Source organism: Ammospiza caudacuta, chromosome 6 (genome assembly GCF_027887145.1).
Source record: "Ammospiza caudacuta isolate bAmmCau1 chromosome 6, bAmmCau1.pri, whole genome shotgun sequence".
In the NCBI taxonomy this organism is placed as follows: Eukaryota; Metazoa; Chordata; class Aves; order Passeriformes; family Passerellidae; genus Ammospiza; species Ammospiza caudacuta.
This window is the reverse complement of record NC_080598.1, coordinates 48425071-48449923: the sequence shown is the minus strand read 5'-3', so window position 1 is coordinate 48449923 and position 24853 is coordinate 48425071. Positions and strand designations below refer to the sequence as shown.

At 39.8% G+C, this 24853-nt stretch overlaps 1 protein-coding gene across 4 annotated transcripts; it reads right to left on the bottom strand.

The window, feature by feature from the left end:
• Window positions 1–265: 265 nt before the first annotated feature.
• On the bottom strand, window positions 266–23202 carry ZC3H14 (zinc finger CCCH-type containing 14). 4 transcript variants are annotated; one of them, XM_058806433.1, is made up of 17 exons: window positions 22986–23202; window positions 21355–21397; window positions 17970–18084; window positions 15038–15078; window positions 14694–14889; window positions 13930–14350; window positions 12336–12496; window positions 11171–11271; window positions 10339–10494; window positions 8832–8906; window positions 8246–8402; window positions 6490–6713; window positions 4186–4306; window positions 3137–3273; window positions 2060–2154; window positions 1131–1237; window positions 266–525 (listed from the first exon to the last, which is right to left on the bottom strand). In XM_058806433.1, the coding sequence occupies exons 3-17, from the start codon at window positions 18059–18061 to the stop codon at window positions 519–521; spliced, it is 2091 nt and encodes a 696-aa protein (XP_058662416.1). In that variant the 5' UTR covers window positions 18062–18084; window positions 21355–21397; window positions 22986–23202; the 3' UTR covers window positions 266–518. The 4 variants fall into 4 exon arrangements, with proteins under 4 accessions (XP_058662416.1, XP_058662415.1, XP_058662418.1 ...); XM_058806432.1 differs by lacking the exon at window positions 22986–23202 and adding an exon at window positions 22152–22236; XM_058806435.1 differs by lacking the exon at window positions 21355–21397 and having other exon boundaries at window positions 22986–23066.
• Between the last annotated feature and the right edge of the window lie 1651 nt (window positions 23203–24853).

The following is a 24853-nucleotide window of genomic DNA, read 5'->3' as shown; positions in this document are numbered from 1 at the left end:
AGAGCAGAAGGACTGTGACGACCACTGCACTGAACAACACCCAAAAGGCAAAGCACTCGTCTTTACCCAGTCCCTGGGTGCTGGGACAGCAGTGCAGCCATGTGCACTGTACCAAACACTTGCACAAAAAGTACTTCCAGTACAATCCCAACACAGGAATAAGCTTTCCAAGTGCTTCTGCTGCCATACTTTATTCTTCAACACACCAATCCTTAAACAAGGAAAATTACACAAACAGAACACAAAATGTGCTTTGAAGGTTTTTAATGGAACTTAAAACTTTTCTTACACAGATGTTTTTTTTCTTACAGCGTAAAAAAAATGTAAAATTGTCCAAACTTACAAACTTGGAAAATTAGAGACATTTCAAGTATGCAATCAATCTCGTTTTATGAAAACAATGTGTATTCAAAGTCCAAAATGTATGAGTCTTTCCTAGCATCCTGTGTCCTGGTGGTTGATCCTTCTGTCCTCTACTGTCCAGAAGAGGCAAAGCTCAGTCCCAGGCTGTATCATATTCATTCACTGAGAAGGAAAAAAAAACAATTCCATAAGAAGCAATTCTGCCCCTCTGTAAAGATGATTTGAGAACTGCTCCCTGCCCCATCCTTGTAATGGTTAAAACCTTTGCAGAGGGGATTGGACCATTCAATCACATGAGCCTTATGGCAGGCCCACAGCTGCAGCTTTGGGAAGTCTGCTACTGGTTTATGAAATCACAAGCAGAGGACAAGAAGGAGCTGCTCTGCCAGAAACACTCCAAGAAAACAGCTGAACCTATTGTGGAAAAGACAGCTTAGACATAAGATCAAACAGTGGTAAAAGGATCTTCAGCTTTATTCAACCACACCTCAGAAAACACCCCCCGTCCAGGTCAGGACTCCAGTGACTGCTGTGTCTCAGCTGCAGGGCACCTGTTTATCAGGCTTGCATCACATTAGTTAATGTTTATACAACTACTACCAAACAACAGCACAGGGCTGTCTTCAAAAGAAAGCTGCCCATAAGGGGTATGTTTCTTCATACATCTTTGCTGTTCCTCTCACACATTACTTCTGTGAGTAAAACTACATTAGTAATGCCATAACATACCTTTTATTTTTCTTGGTTAGGGTTAGAGTATTTCTCACCTGGCTTGAGTTCGAGTCCATTTCAAGGCGTGGCGTGGAGGTACAGCAACAGTGGGATGGTAGAAAGTGCAGTCTGGTCTTGTACACTGTGTATTAAACCTACAATGCTGAAACCAAAAGTATTTCAGAAGAGGCTGCTCAGTGCTGGCTGCCTGAACTCCTGAACATGCTGAGCTGCACTGTGACCCTGGTATTGCTGTGTCACACATCTCACCTGCAACTGAGCCAACACCCGCTTCCACCAGGGCAACCAGCTCAACCCAGTGACAAAAAATCCTTTTCAAGAAGGACCAACTATGAATTTCATGCTCCAAAACTGCCACTGCACTGACTGGTGGAGATTCCTTTGCTTGCAACAATTTACAGAGTTCAGCTTAAATTGATCTCTGTGTACAAGTCAGAGCATGACACAGGATTACCTGAGGGGGAGAAAAGCCAGAGTATCTGGTTCATAGTATCTGAGCATGGGTATTTTGGCATTATTAAGGCTGGAAAAAGCACTACACTTCCTGGCATTACATGCAGGGACACAATTCTATACAAGTACCCAAGTAATAGACTCCTGTAGTATAAAGATTACATTAATAAATTTTAGGGTAACTGGGCAATCTTTAAAGTTTTTTGTATTTTGCAGCATATCTGAAGGAAGAGTCAAGAGTCTTGAGACATATTCCTTCCCAAAAGCCTCCTCTCTGCCCCCAGCATCCTGGCTGGGTATATTTTGAAGAGATCTGTCCTGTTTGAAGCTCCCCAGCAGCATTTGGTACAGATAATTTTCCAAATTCCTTAAATCACTACTTTTGTGTATTCTCCTTATAAGGCAAAGTCAAAATGTGAACAGTGTTAAATCATAGTAACATTTCCTGTCCCAAAGGAGCATGTTTTAAGTATCTTTCTAGAACAGAAGGAAGACAGGAGATATATCTTACTTTTGGGTGGTAAAATGGACACTCCATTTTCTTACAAGCTGGAAAAAACTTGCACAGCGGACTGCTGGAGGGTACAGACAGTGTGGGCAGGGGTGCTAACAATAGAAACAAAAAGAAAAGGAAGTGAGTCTGGATCAGAATAAATTGCCTTTTCAAGACAGCTCTGCACAACCTTAAATATATCAATCTTTCTGCTAAAAATTCCATTTTATAATACACCAAAATTCAGCAAGAAATAAAAACAGCATTTCCCAATGCAGTTAGTAGACCCTGGAGTAAAACAAGGCTATCAGGTAATAATTTAACTTGGTTCTTCCCCATCACAGAGATTCTGGTAGGCAGAGAATCTCAGATGTTAAATTTAGACAGCAGGAAGCCTGTTAGAGTTTCAACTGACCAGACTGATAAGCACAGGCACTGCACTTTCCAGGAATATGGAGGAGCTGCTGGAAATGACACAGGAGACAAGCACATTGTGCTTGGGGTCTGGCAAGGTAACAAACTGCATGAACTGTGACTAGGGGCTAAATTACTTCCAAAAGATCATGCAGTAAAGTGCTTGCACCTCAGCATGGTTCAAAGGCTCAACACCAACCCATATCAAACACAGTTATTGCCTTCATCAAGTAACCTCATCCCAAAAGTCATCTCATCACTACACCAACTTCACTCCTACACTGGCATTAAAGAATAAAATGTTCAAAGGCAGGAGCCTCTGTTTTCAGTGTGTGTCACAAGGCCTTGGTACAACATGTGTCCAATTTAAGAAAAAAATCTGAGCAAAACTCCAGTGCTGGCTAATCCCTTCAGGGAAACAGACAACTTATGCAAGTCACCACTTTGGCCTTGCACAGCCCTCATAGGGACTCCTGCATAAAAGCATTGGAGGATTTTTCTGGTAACAGTTTTTGCAGTAACACTGGATTATTATTCTTCATCTTGCACTAAGAGTTGTAAGAAAATTACTTTAACTCAAGCAAAAAAAAAAAATTTTCATCACTGTCAGTTTCTGCTTCCAAAATTACTGTTGCCCCTTTAGCACTATCCTTTAAAGCCCAGAAAACAAGATGTGCTCACCTGGTTTAGGAGATGGATGGGGGGTTCGTCGACTGGCGTGAGTGTAAGGACAGTCTGGTTTAGTGCACTTTGCATCGTATTTACAGTTTGGATGGATGAACAGACATTTATCAGCAAATTTGCAGTTAGGAAAAACTCTGAGGGAAAAGAAATTAAGTCAAAACCTCATACTTGGAGCAAAATCCCTGAACATCTCTTGCACATGAAAGCCAGAGGTGCAGCAGGGCTGGGGCATGTCTTGGTTCCTTCCCAAGTGGGGCACATGGTGTAGTGCACAAGCTGTGCACCCACACAGCTGCACTCAGCTGCCCTTCCTGCAGAACCCCCTCCATGCAGTGAACAACTGAACCACCTCACTCTCAGGGCACTTTGGTCAAAAAAGTCCTTGGTGCAAGCCAGGACATGTCCCTCCTACTGTGTGGCAGAGTGACAAAGGCAATGTGAAATCAGACCTTCCCCAGAGAGGGGTGCAGTGTTCCCTTGGTTTTCTCTCAAGAGTATTACTTTTAATTTAGTTATACCAGATTTTATAAGATAATTCATATGTCCAAGTAACTGAAGTTACCCAATCTGGTAAGAGTTACCTCAAAACAAAGAGTTTTCCTGGACTGTTCCTGCTTATGGAAGAGAAGTCAAAGGCACAGGACACGTTCAAGAGTTCGCCTTCTCTTTCAAATTTAAAACCCACAATCACTGCATTCCTACCTAAGATAACCTAACCTTCAAAAGCACTGTAACAGCTGGCAGAAAAGTGCCTATTCTTTTAAGATGCTAATTCCTGCATCTTCAAGCAACTCATGAACACCAGCCTGTACTGTAAACTAAAGCTTTCTTCTGCAAGGGTGCAGCAGCCATCCCTGTGTTGACACTTGGGAGAGGGGCAGAAAACAGAAGGAATAACAGTGTGATAATCTAGCTCTGATTAAAAAAAAAACCTGTCCTGACAGGTTTGTGCTGCCTTGGAATATTTCTGACACAGAGCAGAAGTCTGCAGCTCTGGAATGAAAATCAAGATAGCATGTCAAGTGGATGAGCTCTGTACTACTCACTTGCAAGGTAGTGTGGGGTGATGGTACACACATTCATCCCCATTTTTACAGGCAGGCCAGTACTTGCAGCGCTCCAGCACCTTCTCCTGCTTTTGTAGCATACTTAAGTCTTCCATTTCCACTGGATGGTAAGAAAGAAGAAAAAAAACAACCCCAAGCTGGGACCTTTATGATTCTATATGCAACTTGGTGTAAACAATCTAGCCTAATCAAAATACACTGTACTTCTATTCTCTCTTAATCAAAATGTCATGACAGTAAAAGTTTATGTACATCATAATTTCTGAAGAAAATTTCCAAAACTATAAAATGGAAAGTCATAATACTAGACTGACAGCTGCCTTTTGGCAGTTTGATCATGAAAGATCAAATTTGCACTGTTTACAAGAAAAATAAATCAGTTTTCTTTTTCAATCTGAATTTTGATTTAAAGACTTGGACAGACAGGCAATGATCCCAACTGAGCTAGAGTTATGACTGTTCTGCTGAGCCATGAGTTAATTATAGCCATGTTTCTTTCTCCAAGATATTTTTTACTCTAGAAAATTATTTCAAGAGATGAAAGCTAAAAATCAATTTTTATGATAATCACATTTCTTATTATGGGGTCATATACTGAAAGAGAACCACTTCTATGTAATTTGTTAAGACACTTCAGTTACCTGAACCCTGACTCTAATCCAAAAAGTATTTTAAGAAATTCTAAGCTGAAACATTCCACACCTTCACTACCCTTACAGGAACATGGGACTTTGACTTTCTCCTATTTAAATTGCTTATAAAACTTTATTCTCCAAATTCAGACAATTGTACATGTGTTGCTGTTGTCTTATTTTCCCAAATCTGCCTAAACCTTTGGCTCTTCAAAGTTCTCCAGCACTGCCTAGACTTCCTTCTCTGATCCCACTGATGACACAAATTGCTCCAGCTTCATTCCATCCCTAGCCTCATTTATGCCTTCTCCTTGCAACCCACCAAATAATGCCATCCTGTAGTAGGACCACACTGGCTCGTACAGATCACTTCCACAAGGATGTGATTGTGTGTGAGCTTCACTGCAACCCCTGCTACTTCACAGGTATCCTTAACGGAGCTAGGACTGTGCTGGCAACACTCTCCTCTACCAAGCAGCTTCGGTGAGGAGTCTGAGGCTACACACCTCATACAAATCCATACAAAAGCATGGATTTGCAAGAAGTACTCTAACAACTGCTTCTCTGTGCTAGTAAAGTGCACGGATATACAACATTCCCTTCATCTTTAAGGCTGCCTGATATACAGTACTTCTGCAGCCAGGGAAATGAAAGGACATGGACTTAAAAGATCTTTTGCTATGGTGCTCTCATAATTGCATTACCCATTTACAGCTGGATCCATGCAATTTAAGGGTTCTCAGTACAGCACCAAACAGTACTCTTTATTTAGTTCAGAAATCTGGATACATGGTTACTACATTAAATGAAGATCCTTATTTTCTTGAGAAAGCTAAGTAAAAAACAGGAATCCAAGCACAGCCCTTAGGCATGTATTCAACAGGCCTATGACAAAACTGTAAGCTCTGTGGTTTTCATCACTATGTCAGCATTCTAAACAATTCAAGCATATGGTTCAGCAAGCAAGTTCCCATGTTATTCAAAAGAAATATAGAAAGAAAATATAGAAAAATCTGTAAAATCACACACTGTTAAGTTCTTCTTTCAGGTGCTAGCCACTGGATTCTACCAACACCTTACACTACCAGGCTCCTTGTGGTGTCCTAACCCTCGACAGAAACATGAATACCATTTGACATATTTTTAAAGGTTCAAGGCAGTGTGTTAACTCTAACATCACCTGTCCATCAGCACAGGGACAAATTATAACAGGTCAACCAGAAGGGCAGATTTCTGGCAATGAAGACCAACTACATTTGCAAAAACCAAAAAAAAACCAAAACAACAACAAAAAAGCCAACTCAAAAAAAAACAAACAAAAAAACCAACCCAACAAGAAAAAAACCAGAACATAAAAACCCCAAAACAAGCCCAAACAAACAAAAAAAAAACTACCTAAAAGAACCCAACCAAATTTTACCAAATACTAAGATGTGTGGAGAACTACCATGTGCCATGTTGTTCTAATATTCCAAGACAAAGGCTTCTGAAGAGATGGTCTCACTGAACTCCTAGATTTCATTTGACTAAAGAATGCTCTAATTTGAAGAATAAACACCACCAGTTTGGTTTCTTAAGAATGAATATCCAGGAGGTGTAGCCATGCTCAAGCAGCACAGCAAGGTTACACCCTGCTGGTCAGTATAATTACCATCACAGCTCTCCAGCTGCCTGGTTACAATCTGCATCTGCTGTGCTCGAAGACCTTTCAATCCTTTGCCAGCACACATGTGCTGGGTAACTGGCCTCAATCCTTCCATTAGACACATCTCTTCCTCCTCCTGATCAGAGAGGTATCCTGGTGGACTGGGCACACCATCCAGTGTCACAATGAACTTGGGACTAGCAGGTTTCTCTGGCTGTGCAAGCTGGTCTCTGTCAAACAAAGAAATGTAGTAAATTTACATTTTCTGACTCAAGACATTTGAGTGAATGTGAGCTGTGGTAGTGAGTGAAAGTAGTACAAGCTAATCAATGGGGAGTTGAGCAGTAACAGACCTTCTTTTAGCAATTACTGGTAATGCACTCCAGTTAGCAGTTAGACTTCTAGTCTCCCTTGAGGCACTAATAAGAACTACAGCTCTAGGTAGAAGTTCAGATTGCTGCATTCTGCTCAACAGACAGATCCAAAAACTCATTTTCCAACAGTCAATCCTGTGGAATTTGCAGTTTTGAGGCAGAAAAAGAGAGCAAATACCATACTTGGAATTACAAACCTTTTAACACACCAAACATGTGTCTCCTCAAAATTACTGAAAAGCACATTATGAAACAAGTGGTGTGAAAGTTTTTAGAACTAGGATGATAGAATTGCAATACTGAGACTAAGAACTTTAACACTCAGCCAGACTAAAAGGTCAGACACCAATAGCCTAGTGTCCTGTATCTGACAGTAGTCAGCATGGATAACAAGCAGCATTAAAACTGGGAACACATACATTTTCTCCAGCCTTTCACCATCCCATCCGTTTCACCTGAAGGATTTCCTGAATGACAAGTGATTCTAAGTATTGGAGAACTGTGGAGTTCTCATCTTAGACAAACAGCAATGGGATAAACTTTGCTTCCATATGAAGTGAGGCTAAAACCAACTACACTGTAGAATGCCTTTAAGAGGACAGAAACCAGAACATGAACAACATCATGAGCTAGAACTTTCAGACTGAAGCAGTCAGAAACTGACTATTCACATACAAAAATGTACCTCTCTCCTATAGCACAGTCAAAGCTTTCAATTGTGATATTGCCAGGTTATCCTTTTGGGTTTGTTTGCTCAGTGCTGGTTTTGTTTTCAATTAACACAGGCTGCTGAAAGCCACTCACAGAAAGGAAACACCAGCAGATTCTCAAGCACAGCAGCCCAGGTGATGAAGTTCATCATGCTGTTCAGAATGGTTTAAACTTGTAACAGGTAGGACTATTTGTTACCTGAACTTCATTTGAAGCTGACATGAACTTTAAGCTTCTCCTGGTCAAACTCTCCAGTAAGGAGCCTGAAATCATTGTCCAGGATACACCACACTCAATACTATGTTTAAAGATGTTTCTTAAGAAATGTAATCCAAGGGTGAAACAGGTATAAAACTAAAGGCAATTTAAGCAAAATGGTTACTTGACTAAGATTTCAGAAATCAGAACAGAAGAGCAGTACTTTCAGCTCCTTCTTCTTTCATGCAAATCAAAGACTTGCTCAAGCTACAGCTGACTCTAGGATTATTTTCCCAGAGAAGGATTCCTGAGGCTTTTTGCCCCTGCTTTTTTTCTTCTACTATTCAAAGTCAATCCATTTTGCATGATTTCACACCTCCTGACTGACCTGACAAAGCACAAGTCTGACCAAAGGGCTCCATCTAAACCTCAAACAAGCAATGTGACTAGCAACCCTCCTAAATGCAGTAGCTTTTCACCGTGTCTGTATGAGACGCGCTGAGTGAACTCGCACGGCCTCTGTGCCCTTCTTCCCCAGCTGCTGATTCTGTGGCACCATCTCCTCTGACAGCCTGGGCTTCTTCAGGATGAACGAGCGAGTATCTGAGTGCACCAGAGACTCTGGGTCACAGTAATCTGCATTGGGAGAAAATTACATAGAAAAGAGTAAATAAGGTGGCAGTTGTACTCTTATAGCATATTTCTAATATCAATTTACATGGTCACTAAGCTAATCTTACTTTGTTTTAATGTTTTCCCAGTAGTTTCCAGTAAACATTTTTACTTTCCTGTTAATTTCACAGGGGTGGATCCACAGAAGCCATAAGCCATATTAGGTCAGATCAGGAAATTTTATAAGTGGAATGGCTATGCTGAAACAGCATTGAACAGGGTACAACTCCCCTCCCCCTCTAAATCTCTCATCCTCTGAACAGCTACTAATGTAATGCATTCATTCCTTAGAGATGTAGAAACTAGATAATTGTAGAAATCAGTATAATTAATTGAAAAGGAGCATCTTAACACTACTATTAGATTTGAAAATAAAAGATCACAAGACTTAACCGTGAGACACTTGCAAGGCATCTTCAATCATAGGATCTATCTGAAGCCGACAAGAGAGCTCCTTTTGTTCAATTCCTAAAAAAAAAGCAATAAGAAGCATATTTAACAGCATGTCAACACGAAACCATAGATTAGAGAACTGAGGCACACTCTCTTAATTCTTTTGATTAAAAAAATCAACAACAAAAACATTCACACTTTTAACATTTTAAAAGTAATTTTCATTATTATGATGAACCCTTTTCCCGTTGTTTCAGGAATAGTAACATGGCAAAATCTAAGTACTGTAGGACACTACTTGTTCCCATAATCTCTGCTCAGTATAAATTAGGTCTGTGGGCACAACAACTGATGAAGGCCAAGTTCCTCCTCCTCATTTGTAGAAGAGTTGGCCATTCAGAAAACACACACAGAGGGAAGCAAGTAGCAAGGGACTATTTTACAATCTTCTTAAAAGAGCAAATCAGAGCAGCACTGTTCTACATTTGAGATATGACTTAAAAATTTATTTTTGCTTTCTGTACATTTCCTAAGCAAGCTGTCATTTCCATTTCAATGGCAAAAAAGTGAAAATATTTAGCATAATTATTTTCTGTGCATTAATTCAAAGGCTGATAAAGCTTTTTCTCACATACTTTGAGGTGGCAGAAAGATTCCAAATACATTTATATTATGAATAAGCAACTGCAAAAATCTTTTTAAAATAATGAATGTTTATCATTCCTTTACAATGACCACAGGATGATGTAACAAAAATTTTACTCAAAACCAAATTTGATTCATTATCCAAATATCTAAACACTTAGCAAGTATCAACTAAGTACTTGTTATAGAAATACTTTTTCTCCTGCCTTACTTCTATGATTCCTTGTGACTAACAAAGACAATCTCCCATCCTCTATAAGAAAAGGCTGAAAAGGCACTTTGACTGCCTTTAAGTATTATGCCCTTTAGGAGATTCAAAACAGAGGTAAAAACCAAAGCTGACACCGTTAGCCTGGTATCAGCTGTCCTGTAAGAGCAAATAGAGTATTCTTATATTTAAACTGAAAAACAAAACACTATAACCATTTGTGTGGAAACCATGTGTTGAAAGAATCTTTTAATACTTCATATGCTGGAAAATTGTTCCAAATACTCTAGAGAATCTTCACTCTCACTTAAGCTTTGTGACCGAATTACTCCTACAAGATACTAAGGAAAATATGCAAAGGATGAGGAAGAGAGAAGCTATCCAAATGTAAGTGCTTATGCAAAAATATTCTTCAGTGACATGCCACAGAGCTGTAACATTCTTTGCTTACTGATTAAATCCCCTGAGTTTGTGTGTTTGAATACATGGATCTATCTGACAGCCATGCTTTTGAAAGCTGCATGTCTTCAGGGCAGTTCTGCATGCAACTTCTGATGCAGATTTAAAAATTAAAAGCATTCCTTTACTTTTCTCTGCTCAGCTTGTAAAATGATATTCCCTAGTATAAATTCTTGAAAAATATTATCAGGTGACCTTGAATATCTTCAACTGTCTGCTCCTTTGACTCTTGTACTTGAAGCTGAGAACTCAGAACAGGCAGTCTGCTTTGCACATGAATTACTTCTAACTGGGATTCTTCTGAGCTAATTCGAGTTCTTGGTGCAACTGGAACAGTTTGTTTCTGTGGAACTTTAAACAGAGAAACAATGGCAAATCATTTACATACTACTCAATCACACAATAGTACTGGTTTTAGATATATTGTGCTAAAATAACTCTCACAAATTCCTACACACACAAAAATTCCCAAGTGTCTGTCTCCACAAAAAGCACCTTTAGCTACCTGTAAAATTCTTAATTTTCAAGTATATTTGTGCATGTGCACAGAGCACCCTGAGTGGCACCTTGGAACTCCTACTTTTAAGACAAAACAGCATGAGAAGGATTACAGTGACAACAGCAAAGCACTCATTCATCCACTTCTACATAAAATTAACATGGTACTTTCTGACAGTTTTGAAATCACTTTTCATTCCATGTTTCATATAAATAATCATGGATCATCAATATGTCTCTTCATATGATGCTAGCTACCCTTTGCTGAAGTGCTTGCAAATAGAATAGAACAAAGAAATGGCAGCAGATTCATAGAAACACTTAGGTTCAAAAAGACCCTCTCCCTCATTTGTTTTCATAATTCATCACTGAACATCAATGCAATGAAACAGGACACAGTAAATCCCTCAAGTATAACTGACTTGCTATTTAGCATTCAGACTTGTCTCAGTGCTTTCTTTAGCTTGGATTTATACAAGAGAATTTGGAAATATCACAGATTAACACAAGCAAAATCAATACTAATTACCAGTGGAATAATTGGTTGTTTTTGTAACCGATTCCTGTGCTTCAGAGATTGCTTTCAGTATTAAGTTCTTATTGGCCTGTTTTGAAGGTGGCAGTGAAGGTCTAAAGGAAATAAAAAAAAATTAATCAGACATGGATTGCACAGCAACAGTATGCATGTTAAAGACAGTTATTTCAACAGGAAAATATTAACAGAAATCATCTAGAATTATTTTATCCAAAACAGTTTTCAGTTAATCTATTATCTCATAGATGGTGATCCACAAAATGCTCTAAAAAATGGAAGCCCAGATGTGTGATTTCACCTCTCAATCTGCTGTAAAACCATGCTACATATGAAAGGCACTCTCTGCCATTAATTTTTTCCAACCTCTGCCCACCATTTATCTCTTGTTATGTTTGTGCTGGCACCAATAACTATGCAGCCATCCCGAGAAATATGATCCAGCTGCATAATTAGAATGACTCCATCAAAAACACATTATTTGTAAAAAGAGGCTTTCTGCTTGTCTTTAACATCAACAATAAGGAAGCTTAAATCAGAGCAATGTGCTGTGGTACTGAAGATAAATTAAATACAGTATATTAGCTTACAATAAATATTGTACAAGCTAGCACTATAAGTCAGTAGAACCATCTCTTCTCTAGTTTATATGTTCTTACTCTATTGTTAAAAATCAGATACAAAAGATATGTATTTTGACTAATGCCTGACACTTAGAATTAGGGAGCAGAAAAAAAGGAAGAACCTCTGAAGACTGTTTGAAAAGTTGAAATCACCTTAAAGAACAAGTGATAACTGGTTTGAAAAAAATTCCTGAAAATAAATCAAATTACTGAAAAATCATTTTACCACAATAAATACCTGGTCTGAAACATGTCAACATACATGTTCTTTTGCCAGTAAGCTTCACCCAAATAATGTAAAAATTCACACTCCATTGCATCTTACATGCAATAATGAAAAGAGGTTACAAAATCAAAGGCAAAAGTGTGGCATAAACAGGCATCTCATCCATAGAGTTCTGAGATAGTACAAAAAATATAAAAATTGTTTACTAAATTTTGTCTGTCAATTTTAATCTGCAAACTGATTTTCCCCACTTTCAAAGTTTTCATTCATTATACTAATTCTTGAAAACTCAGAAACACTCAGATCACAGTACCTTCTTTCTGGCTTTGCAGGCACAGACACACTGCTGGAGATGCTTCCTGTTCGCAATCCATAGTCTTCCTCTTCCTCTTCATCTTCTCCATCATTACAGAACTTTTTCACTTTGACCACCGAGCTTACAACAGGCAGCCGTCTCTTCCGGGAGTTTTCCTCCTACAACGCACAGAGCAGGCAAAACAGCTCATTTAGCAGAAACCATGTATCAGTAACCCAGCAAAGAAAGCACTGCAATTCCACCTGGAGCCAGGAGATGGAGAATTTCCCTTCCAGTTGGACAAGTGACTGCTCTGGGTAATGTGAAAATCAGACACATTTACACTGAAACATCTCACTGGAAATGAAAGTGTAAACACCACTTAGGAAAAAATAAGAAAAAAATCTCACAAGTACAGAAAAAATATCCAATGCCTACAGAAAACCAGGGTTTTCCAAAGAAATTTATAGTTTTCACCTGATGAGTATGTTGAAAGACTGAAAGAGAAAAGTGCAATCAGTTAAAATTACTTTCTTCCTCTGTATCAACTCTAATTTCAGACAGGTGTAATGATTCATTTTAAGCAAGAAAACTACATATTTTAAAGGATGCTAATTGTTACACACAGTCAGAATGGTCCAGTTTAGATAGTGCAATGTCCCTGTTGTCTCTTCTGGACATTATTCATGCAACAGTAACAGAAGAAAAGAATCACAAGACCATTTCTGAACATTTCCAAGGAGAGATGTTCCTGACATTCATAAGCAATTTATGTACATTAAATAAATCACTATATTCTCATTTGCTCTTCTCCATTCTCAAAAACTAAGACACCAGAATGTATCTTTGTAAAGCATTCTAGATTTCCAAGTAAAATTCATTATCCTTTATACAGAATTAAGCAGTGGCAAAGACAGAGGACTTTAGGAGCTGCAATAAACATAGATGCACTTGCAACACAAGGTTTGTAAAATCATTACAACATTAGTAGCCATAACTATCTTCATTCCTCTCAAAAAAAGGCTCTTCATTCACATAGTCTATCAGCTAGGACTACCACCCTGACTGGCTTAGCTTGGCCTCCAAAGTACTTAGGGCAGCAATCATCTTTTAGTTTATCCTTGTCCAACATCCATCCCAAAGAATTCTTAACTGACATGGTTCTAAAGAGAATAGTAATAATAATCCTCATCATCATCAATGTATCTGGGCTAATAAACAGCATGCCAAAAATCCTGATTTACAGGACTGTGTAAAGCTGGGGGCATACATAGCACTTACGGAAAATCATGCTGATTCAATGATCTTAAGATCAGAATTATAATTTCTGATTCATCATATGCACCTCAATAATGTGCTAAACTATTACTCCAAGTCAGTATGACAGGAAGATGAATATGGTAATTAACCCTGAAATGCAGCAAGCTCTCAGATAATGATGTCAAATTATGCAATCTGTTTTTACCAGTGGACTCAAAGTATGAAATCTCAAACCTGGTACCAGTGACAGAAGTCTTTTGATTTCTCTGAGGTGAATATTTTACTGAAGCATACATAGCAATTCAGGTTCCTAACAAGAATAGAGTTTCGCAATAGTTTAGGTTGTACCAACCTCACTGCCCACTTTATCAGCACCGAGTTTGGAGGTGGGTCTGTGACCTTCTGCTAAGCTGCCAAATGCTTCTGGATTGCAGAGCTGGCCTGTTTCCAGAGACCTGCAGCCTTGTGTGTCTAACTGGCGGCTCCCCTGCAGGCTGCCCTGCTGAGACAATCTGGGCACGTGAACGTTTCCATCTGCACTCCTGACAGCTGGGGGCCGGTAGATCTCGGCCGAGGGACGAGAGGAACCGTAAGTTACAGTCACAATAGGTTTCTTCCGTGACAAAGGATTCTCCTGCACAAAGTTTAGGTCTTCATCAATTAGATCATCTGGTTCAGGTTTAATGTCAATTACAGCTTCAGAAGGTGACAATTCCCTCAGAGGCTTGACTGTAGACGTTAAGCGGGATGCAGAACCATCTTCACAAGACTGCCTGATTAAAAAAGAAATCACCAACTATTATCTGCAAGTCAAGTCCTGGAAAATGAGAATTGTCTTTTAATCAAGAATCATTAATGTATTACTGTTATACAAATTTAACACACTGATATTTTTCAGTTTGGTTAATTAATCTAAGCCCTAATCTAATCTTTGAGCTACATTGCTTAAAGAACTGAGTTCTGATTTAATGTTTTTTTGTACAACAAATTGTAGCAATGCTTCACTCTTCAAAAGTACTTGTATCTTTCCAAGTGTCTGTACTCTTTAGAACGGCTATTACACTCATACAACTACTGGTGTCTGAAGGTGTGTTGGGAAGTAGCCAGCTGCCTCACCTGGAAGCAGTGTTCCTCTGCTCCTGTGAGCTGGTTGAAACTCTGGAGTCATTTCTTTCAGTCCGAGTGCTTGACACTGCAAGAGGGGGCAAGATATCCTCCCGCCTCCTCTCATCACTCACACATGAGCTGCTTTTGCTGGGAGGCAGGTTGCTCTCAAAGATATTCGATTCTGAAGATTTTACACTGGTTGGTTCTGTGGAGACAGGTACCTTTCACTTTTACATTAAACCACAGAAACAAAAAAATAATGAAACAGACAAGATATTTTTACAACTCAGACATGTAATACTACACAGAAAAAATAAGCCTCCCTTCACTCAAAATTTAATTTTCTTACTTACCAGTAGTCACAGATCGCAGCTTATCCAAAACACCATGGAGCCTGAAATAGACAGCAGGCAGGGAAGGAAGCAAAAGAGAAAAAGGAGAATTAAAAAACCTTAACTTACATTCAGACTGATATCTGTCTAGAGATAGATAGAAACTCATCATTTTTTGGAAACTCACTGCCTTTCCACCCTTAAGACTTCACTTTCCATCAACCAGAGTATGTTTAACCTCAAAAGGGAGGCTTGAAGTACCTTGCCTCCAATGTCTTGCACATGCAGGCAGAGTATTCATCACATCATATACTTTTGGCATTTAGTTGGTTTACATATTCAAAGCCAGTACTATCCACCTTTCACTACAATCAATGGAGTTAAGTATCAAAAAGATTGATTCAAAAAGCCTAAGTTAGAAGCCTAAAGCATAGCCTAAAATTTTACTTTGTATATGAAACTTTAATTACACAGTAGAGTTAAACATAATTGAAAATACAAACTCAAACAGTATATAACTGTTATATATATATATATATATAGTATGTAAGATTGTCAGGATTCTCTCACCATGCTTTGTATATACCAACATACTCTCTGAGATGTGCTGGTGAGCAAAAATGTCTCAGCAAAGGACCAAATCTGTCCTTTGCCTGTGAAAAAGGCACTAAGCTGAAGCATCACAAAAAATTATGTGGCTTTAATACAATAAGGCTGCTCAAAAATAAACAGGTATTACAGTGAGAAGAAAGAAAAAAACCTCAACACTTAAACTCATATCTTACTTGGAATTCAAACCTGATAATGGTTTGAAGTCTGTAATTTTGGCTGAATATTTGAAATGAGCTAAGGGACAAGAACACATTGCAAAGGCTGCATGTGGGTATAATGAAGGCTTATACTTGTTCTCCTTGTGAGCTTTCACTAGAACACTTGTCAGCTGAGCTCTGGAGATGCAGATCAGTTTTCGCACTGACCTCAGAATATCTGATCTGACACTTTGTCAGGATAAGAAGTGGTGGCCAACCAGCAGGATTGCCAGGTTTGTCACAACTGCTGTGAAACTTTTGCCAGAAGGCCCAAAATTACCAGCTACAGAGACAAAACAAGGAAGGCAGATATTGCCGAGTACTGCATTTCACCAACATTTAAGAACATATACATTCTGAGTTGCCTTTAGAAGAAGTAAAAGCATATAAAACTCACAGTTACAATGCTATGTAACACTTTTCCACCAGTTCCCTTATAGCTTATTCACAGGTCTTAGCACTGTATTTATATATATAAATATAAAATAAGAATACTGAAGAATACTGACTTAGGGTTAAAACAGTCACTATGTTTAAAATTTAAGGAGGTGTCAGAACCAGCTGGTGGTATATGTGCATATAGTCAGTACATCATTTAAAATATAAATATATAAAATGATCTTGATATCTCTGATGAAATTTGCTTTCTCTACATATTTATTATTTTTTCATTTCATTTACAAAGCCCTGAAAGTGTTTTCTGCTACACTATTTTTTACTGTATATCAGGATTCAGTCAAGACCATAATACAGGAGCTACATCCTCATCCACTTGTGTAAACTTCACTCATCTGATTCCCAAAACTACCATGAGAAAGAAAACTGTATGATTTCCTGATACACTGAAACCCAAAAGCTTCACCTAGGCAGGCCACAAGAGGCAGCAAAGAAATGCCAGTGCAGTTTTCAAAAAAAAGGTCCATGCTTAATTGTACTCCTCTATTATATTTTTGACAAATGCCAGGAGAAAAATGAAACCTAAGTAAAATCAAACTATATCCACACAAGTTACATTATCACCTGAAAACCCATCAGTTTAAATAGCTAATAAAGTGAATTGTAATAGCTGGAACTATTTTTCATTTTTTGTCAGTATTTACGATTTCATAACATAGCCAACTTCTAAAATGTTTCTCTCTGCTATTTAATAACAGAAAAGCTCATAGGAAGTAATTACATGGAAGAAATATTGGAACAGAATGTAACGTGAGTATGAATATGTCAAAGAAAGCAAACTGAAAAAGAAAAAATGGTACTATTTTTCTCATCTACACAAAATAAAATAATGATCTTTAAAGCTCTATTAGGTAGGAGATTCAGAAATAAGATTAACTTGAAAAAATACATAACTCTGAAAGCAACAAAATCTCTAGAGTCAAATGTCTGAAATGTGGATTTACTTACAGGTTTCTACTGTAGAACAAATTCAGTATTAGAAAATGCATGAGAAATATAATGTCTAAATTTGTCATGCAGCATGGAATAAATGAATCTACATTGTCAGGAGCTGACAGCAGAGTTGAAGTGTTGCTAACTTGTCCTGTTCACAGTAATTCTGAGGTTCTACTTTGGAGTTTTCGATTTGGGTGGTGGTACTAAATAAATAGCCTGAGAGGTGGGAATACCTAAGCATTTGGTGCTAAGCCTTGTCAAAGACAGTACACAGAATTAGATCCACTGCTCATCTGCCCTGATATAGTAATTCCCATGCACAGCAACCTGAAGCACTGTTAGCTTCAGTTGCTTCAGAAGGACCACAGTTTGGTTCAGTTAGCTCCAGAAGGACCACAGTTTGGTCCTTCACATCTAACTGCAGTGAACAATGCTCTCATCTCACAGGGGCTTTTGCAGGAATAATTTTAAGTCAACATACAGCCCCTACTTATCTGAGCACTTTATTTACAAATCTGACTGGCTTATAAACAAATATGTCCTCCAGCCCTTTTCCATCTAAATATCACCTCAAAAGCCTAACTGCTGACAGACTAAAACTAATGTACTTATTAGACATGCAAAGTGGAAGTTTTTATTAATACAAATTACATAATGGGAAAATAAATAACTTTTTTATATGTCAGGTGTCACTTATAGAAAGCAGTCGTGCACTACTGATAAGAAGTGTGACAAGCAGCTTGCAAACATACCAGACAGTAAACCTGACAGTATTGTTTCCAAGGAAAAGGGAAAGGTCTTCTGTCATCTGCTCTTGACTCTTCTTATTGGCCACCATAACCATGATATAATCAGGGAGCTCTTCATCTAATAGAAAGAGAAACACATTGTTTTAAAGTATAATAAATCATGGAAGACATAACAAACATCTTTAAACAAGTAACCATTTTCTTTCTATCTTACTATAAAGACTGTGCAGAGGATTAGGGAAGCAAATTAACAAGTCTTCCATTTCCTATGAGATTCAATACAAGTCTCATCTACAAGCAAGGAATAAAAGATCCTCAGCTTCACAAGAGCATAAGCTGAAGATCAGTGTATTTAAAAAGGGAGTAAACAGAATGGAAAGAAGAACAAAATAAAAGAAAGCCACTCCACTGCCTATATCCTTTTTCTTGAATACCAGCAACTAAAAAATATCTACAATATTCATCACCTCAAATATTGCCAAATACAGCACCTTACCCTTGTTAAATTTCCTTTAGTTACAGAAACAAAACAAATAAATATCCATTTCTGATACGTGCATTGAACAAATCAAAACTGTATTAACTTCCAGATTTTCTACCTACAAAAATAAAACAAATCCCAGCAACTTCATGACTGAATTTCTACTCTGTAATGCATGCAATTTCACACAGTGTGAGAAATCCATTCCCTTGCATACAAGGCACTCCAGCTCCTCAGAATGCACAGGAAGGTGCTTAGAGCCCCACATCACCACATTAAGGGTTTGGGGAGTTTGGTGTTTGGCATTTTGCTTTGGCCTAGCTCTGGCCTCTGCTGAAGGACTGACTGCCACAATTATTGCTCAAAGGCATTAGTTGTGCTTCTTGAGCATTGACTTCAATTTAGTTTAATCAAACATCTCATGCTCTCCAATCCCACTCCATGGCATCATGTGATCATAACAACAATAAGTGCAAACAGCTGGGAAATACTTCAAATTATGAATCTGAATCAAGGTACTGATACAGCTGTGCTTATTTAATCAAGCTAAGACAGAACACAACACTAAAAAGACCTAAAAAAATGAAAAATACAAATCAAAATCCAAATGAAAGGAATTGCCTTTCTTCTATACCTACGTACACTGTAAATAATTTCTCTCTCCCCTAGACTACAAAAACACAATTCACACATTGTACCTGCACTACCACTACTCAACTGGCTGAACATAACCCATTCCAAGCTTAAACCTTCACTTCTTTTTGGGGGCTTTTTGTTTGTTTCAGTTTTTGTTGTTGCTGCTTTGTGTTTGGGTTTCTTTTTCACTGCAAACTACAAACTGCACAAGATGAACTAATGCTCAGACTGAGGACCTTAGAATGAATTTTATTTATTGTCCAAGCTACTTTTAAACATAAGTTCTCCAGGTGGTTCAACCCATGATAAAGTAAAGAAGATACTTTAAGTACAGATAAAAGCATAAGTTAGCACAATTACCTGTAATAGTATGATAGAAGAAGGAGGTTACTACTTAGTAAGTTACTACTTTCTGAGTAACTGTAGAAATTTAGCAATTTAGTTGGCTTATGCCAACTTAAACTGCATGTGGAACTACAGCCTTTTGAAAAATTTCCTACCTGATGAAGAATTAACTAACTTCATCTTGCTTTAAATATATGAATATTTCCTTTGTAAGCTCTACACAACAAGTTAGCTTCAAAACATCTTCTTGTAGAAGAGTTTTCAAGAAAAAAGAATTAGCAGTTACAGAAAGAAATAAAAGCATGATTCTTGTGCAGAGGCTAGAATAATGGAGAACCAACTTTTACTGGTTACCTGAAAGAAGAAATGGATAGTTTTTGAAAAAGATTACTTTAAAAGTTGTCCAAAATACTCTAGTCAAGAAAAGAAACCTGAAAAATCACAGTAGTTTGGAAACAGTGGTTTAAAAAGAAAAGAGGCCAAGGCAAGACATACTTAGCAATAAAGAATACAAAGTTATTTAAAGAAGTTCAGAAGCTGACTGAGAAGAAACTGCAGACATTGTCTGCTGGTCCAGGGAATACAGGAAACCTGTCCTCTGAACACAGAGACAGAAGGCAAACAAAGAAAGAAGAGTCACAGCTGGAATCAATCATGGCTAGTATTCTACCAGCATCTCAGTATTAGAGACAAGAAAGACTTTTATTTCAGAAATACAGAAGAAAGCAAAGAATCAAGGACTGAGAAACTGAAACCTGGAATGACAGTAAAAACCCCGACCAACCAAGCAACAAAAAGTTAGTTACTTAAAAAGACAAGCTTTGAGATGCTGAAAAAGATGATTTTACAATTAAAAAGTTCTAAACATGGTTCCTAGGCACCAAATGAGTTCAGAATATCAGCTCATAGGTAACTCCCTTCTATGGAGCCAAGACATTTTTCCATAAATTTTTCCATAAATACAATGCCCCCCTTAAAATAGGAAAGAAGATGAATTTGGGCTCAAACAAACTTTGAACTTGGCCCTGCAACTCACAGGATCACTAAATTATGCTTTCAATTCCTTTTCTTCACCTGAAATCCAAGAAGCATGACAGACAACAACAATGCAGTTTCAGGACTGAGCTATTTTGTTTCCAACAGAATGCTGTGTTAAGTTACCAACTTCTACTGCTGCAGAAAAGAGCTGCTCTGAAGTGCAACACCCACTTCTTCCCAGGTTCAGAAAAAACAAACCCATAGGACCACAGATGTTCACACGGCTCACCCCTCCTGCCACAAGCCAAAATAAAATCTCCCCCTGCCTCTAAGATTCAGATACATGTATTTCAACATAATTAGCTCAACACAGCTCTTTCATTTTTAAGGTTGGTCCCACATAATGTTTCTGACCTGGCCTTTTAATTTCCTAAGCCACTCACTCATCTTTGTCCTCCCTCCTAATTTCAACAGACACCTCACTCTGAATTCAAGAGCTGTTAAAAATATGCCTAAGAAAGACTGATTCCATCTCAGAGTGGTCACAGCTACCTGCTGCTGTATTTCCAAGGCCCTTGCTTTATATAATGTTTCTCCTAATGCTTCAAAGAAATTTCCTTAGATATTCACATCATGGTTTGTTTTTCTTTCAAATCCCTTGCCACCATTTCTAAAAGGGAAGATTATTAGACTGACTTCTTAGTTGTTTTTTTTTTAGTTCTTCATATACTGATGTTCACATACTGCTTCTTCTTATGCTTACTATAATATTTTCTGAAGTATATATATCTTTCTTTCTCACTAGTCCAGCACTTCAGATATTTCTTCTCATGCTTAAGGCTTCTGTATGCAATAACACAGGTAACAGTAAGTTCCATTAGCTAAGCTGGGTTTTTTCCTACATAACAAAAATGATCTAAAGATTGCTGAACACATGGCAAAACTTACCAACATAAGCCCCCAGCTCCTGTAACTTTCCTTTTATAGCACCCTAAAAAATAATGAAATATTGTTTAAGGGATGGATCAACAAAGTATTTCTAACTTTAAAGATGTGGGAGGCTTAGCAAAGTTTCTCTCATTTACTGTTTGAGCACACTGATTTAACATGTTAAACTTTTCCTACTCTCTACTCTCAGGACAGGAACGTTCTAACAGCGAGGGGCTGACAGCAGAGTAACGGAATCTCACTCTCTGTACCGTACAGACCAGTGCCTGCGCTACCGTCCAACCTCCGCGTCCCAGCTGGCCTTTTTTGAGCAGAGACCACCCGGACTCATAAGGTGCAAAAAAACCTAAAAATCTAAGTCGATTTGATAAAAGGTAATTCCCAGGTCAGCAGGGAAACAGAAACCTGCCGGGATTTCCAAACTGTGACCGCCGAGTGGGAGCGGCTGACAGGCCCTGCCGGTACCGGGGGCTCCCACCCGGCCAAGCTGCGCGCCCCCCGGACAGCCCCGGGGCCGGCCGGGCTCTGCAGGGCGACAGCGGCAGCCCCGGGACACCGACGGCACCCGGCAGCTGCCCGTCGGGGGCCAGAGGTGTCTCCACTCCGCTTCCCACAAAAACGACTCTCCTGCTCCCGCCCTCCCGGGGAGTCCCGAGGCCGAAGGACCTCGCGGCCGGCTGCCGTGACGGGGGGGCCGGCCGGAGCCCGGTGCCTCAGCCGCCGGCCGGGCCTGCCCCACACGCGGGCCCGGCCTCCTGCCACGGGCGGAGGGAGCGACCCGGCTGCTTCTGTCTCACCCGGATCTTGCGGCTGATCTCGGTGCCGATCTCCATGGCCGCGCCGAGCCTCCCCCGTCCGTCCCGGCCCGATCCCCGCGGCCCCGGGCCCGGCTCCCACCGCCGCCCGCGCGGGTACCGAACGCCGCTCGGGCTCCGCGCGCGGCCTCCGCCGGCACCGCCCCCTGCCGGGCGGCGGCCGCAGCGCGGCGGGGCCGCGGGCCCAGGGGGGAGCGGCGGGCGGAGCCGGGGCTGAGGGGGCGCAGGGCCTGCTCCGGGCCGCCCCACAGGGAACGGCGTAACTCTGAATGCCAGAACCCAACAGCGGGGTTATTCCTATATTATGCTGTTTCTCGGGAACGACCCAAATTGAATACTCTGTTACCTGTTAAAAAACTAATAAATTATGGTATAGCTATACAAAAACTATTCAAGTAACTCTTATTGTCACACTACAGCTATATAGGTTTTCTGGTGCCCACCACAACCTCTTACCATCTCCTTTCCCCATCAAGACTAGAGAGAGAAAATATAACAAAAAGCCTCATGTGTTGAGATCAAGAACAGGAGACCTCACCCACTGATTACTGTCATGGATAAAACAGAGCTGGGGAAATTAGTTTAATTAATTAACAATCAAATCAGAGTAGGATAATGAGAAATAAATAAACCCAAAACACTTTCCCAGGACGCCTTCCTTCTCCCTGCATTTAATTTTATTTCTGATTCCCTGCCTGTCTCCCCCCAACACCAGGGAATGGGGGTTAGGATCAGTTCATCACCTGTTTGCTCTGACACTGTTTCCTTCTCCCTGCTCCCAGCAGAAACACTCTGCCACACAGACTGCATACTCACTGCTGCAGTGTGAATCCTCTTCACGGGCTGCAGTTCCTCACAAATGGCCTTGCCACAGGTCCCTGTCCCACAGGTACAGTCAGTCTGTCCTTCAGGAACAGGCTGTCCCCACAGGGTCCCCCACAGGGTCACTGGTCCCTGTGGCAAACCTGCTCCAGCGTGGGCTCATCTCTCACAAGGCCATGGGTCCTGCTGGGAGCCGCTCCAGCATGGGCTTCCCACACATCCACGGCCTCCAGGCATCCATGTGCTCCTGCGTGGGCTCTTCCTTCTGTGGCTGCAGGTGGATCTCTGCTCCCCTGTTGACTGCCATAGGATTCAGGGGCCCAACTGCCTCACCATGGTGTTCACCACGGGCTGCAGGGGAATCTTGGCTCTGGTGCCTGGAGCAGCTCCTGCCCCTCCTTCTGCACTGACCTTGGCTCTGCAGAGCTGTTCCTATCGCATATTGTCATTCCTCTCTCGGGCTGAAATTTGCTTGCGCACAATAACTTTTCTGCCCTTCATCCCAGCAGTGCTACCAGGGCCACTGATGGGCTTGGCCTTGGCCAGTGGAGGGTATATCCTGGAGCTGGCTGGCTTTTTCCTTATCAGACATGGAGGAAGCTTCCAGCAGCTTCTCACAGAAGTCAGCCCTGTAGCCCCTCCACTGCCAAAACCGGCCACACACAGCCGGCACAGACATCTACACCCACTACAAGCATCTCTTACTGCTACAAGGGATTAGTTGCAGAGGGGGGAAGAATGATGTGATGACAAGCCTACAAGTAAGCAAAAAAGAAGCAATGTTTGAGGCAAACAATTTATCTTTTGCACCAATGCCTTGGATTCATTTCAGCTGGTTTAATGAGTGGTCATATAGAAAGCCCAGCCTAGAGATAAAGGGTCTTTTCCAAGTAATGCCACTGATTAAAATAAACTCCAGGCATTGTAGTTAACAGCTGTATTAATCCCTTTCTACATCACTGTTCTTAATATAAATCAAACATCATACAGAGATAGCTTACACTAATTATTGCTAATGATCTGAGCTGTTTGCCTGACTCCACTGGTGTTACAGCGAGAGAGAGCCAATAACAAATCAGTTTAACTACACCATTCCATTTTAACCTTTAAGAGACACATTTTGCTTTCTTAAGATTTCAATTATGTTGTACTGTGTTGCAGTATCGGAAAAAGAAAAATAATTATTGCATTACAGAAACAAGAATTAAGTTTATTTAATCAGTAAAGGATTTACTCTACAAAAAGCTACTGTGTTTGAGGAAAGTTTCCTTTGCAACTAATAGCAGAAGCTCATTTCTTCAAGTTCAGCACTACATTCTGTGTAGGAAAACTGCCTGTTTTCTTCTAATAGGAAAATTCTATAACCTTAACTAGTTACTTAATAGAACATGTTCAACACTTTACAGTGCCTTCTAAGTAAAAATGAATCTTGTACCCATGAAGTTGCAGGCTTCAAGCATGTAATAGACATATGGTATGGTCCTTTTTCTAGCACTCCTCTCTACTACCATCAAAAACATATAATGATGCATAAAGATCCAGCCATCTCTTACTTTCTCGCAAATAAAAAATAGAATGATGTAAAAACAGGAAAGCTTCAGAGACAAAACATGATTAATAAAGTGAATTTGTTTAGAGAACAGCTTTCAGATTTAGAATTACAGGTATTCTGACTTTTCAGTTCATGACATTACTATCTTGCATGGTGTAAATTAAGATATTTTTCCACAAGACTTCTTCATTGTTTCAGCACTGTGGGAAAGCCCCTTTAACTAGCAGTTTCCGGGTTATCCTGCTGGAATTTTATCACAAATGGGTAACTTTCCACTAGGCTGAGGAGTATATACTTGCGTACCACTTTT

Excerpts from the sequence above, each read along its gene's own strand:
- ZC3H14 (XM_058806432.1), bottom strand. The coding sequence starts at position 22,187 with ATGGAGATCGGCACCGAGATCAGCCGCAAGATCCGG. Across the intron at positions 18,085-21,354 it reads GGAGCTGGGGGCTTATGTTG|ATGAAGAGCTCCCTGATTAT; the intron begins GTAAGTTTTGCC and ends TCTTTCTATTAG. Across the intron at positions 11,272-12,335 it reads CCTGCAAAGCCAGAAAGAAG|ACCTTCACTGCCACCTTCAA; the intron begins GTACTGTGATCT and ends TATTTCCTTTAG.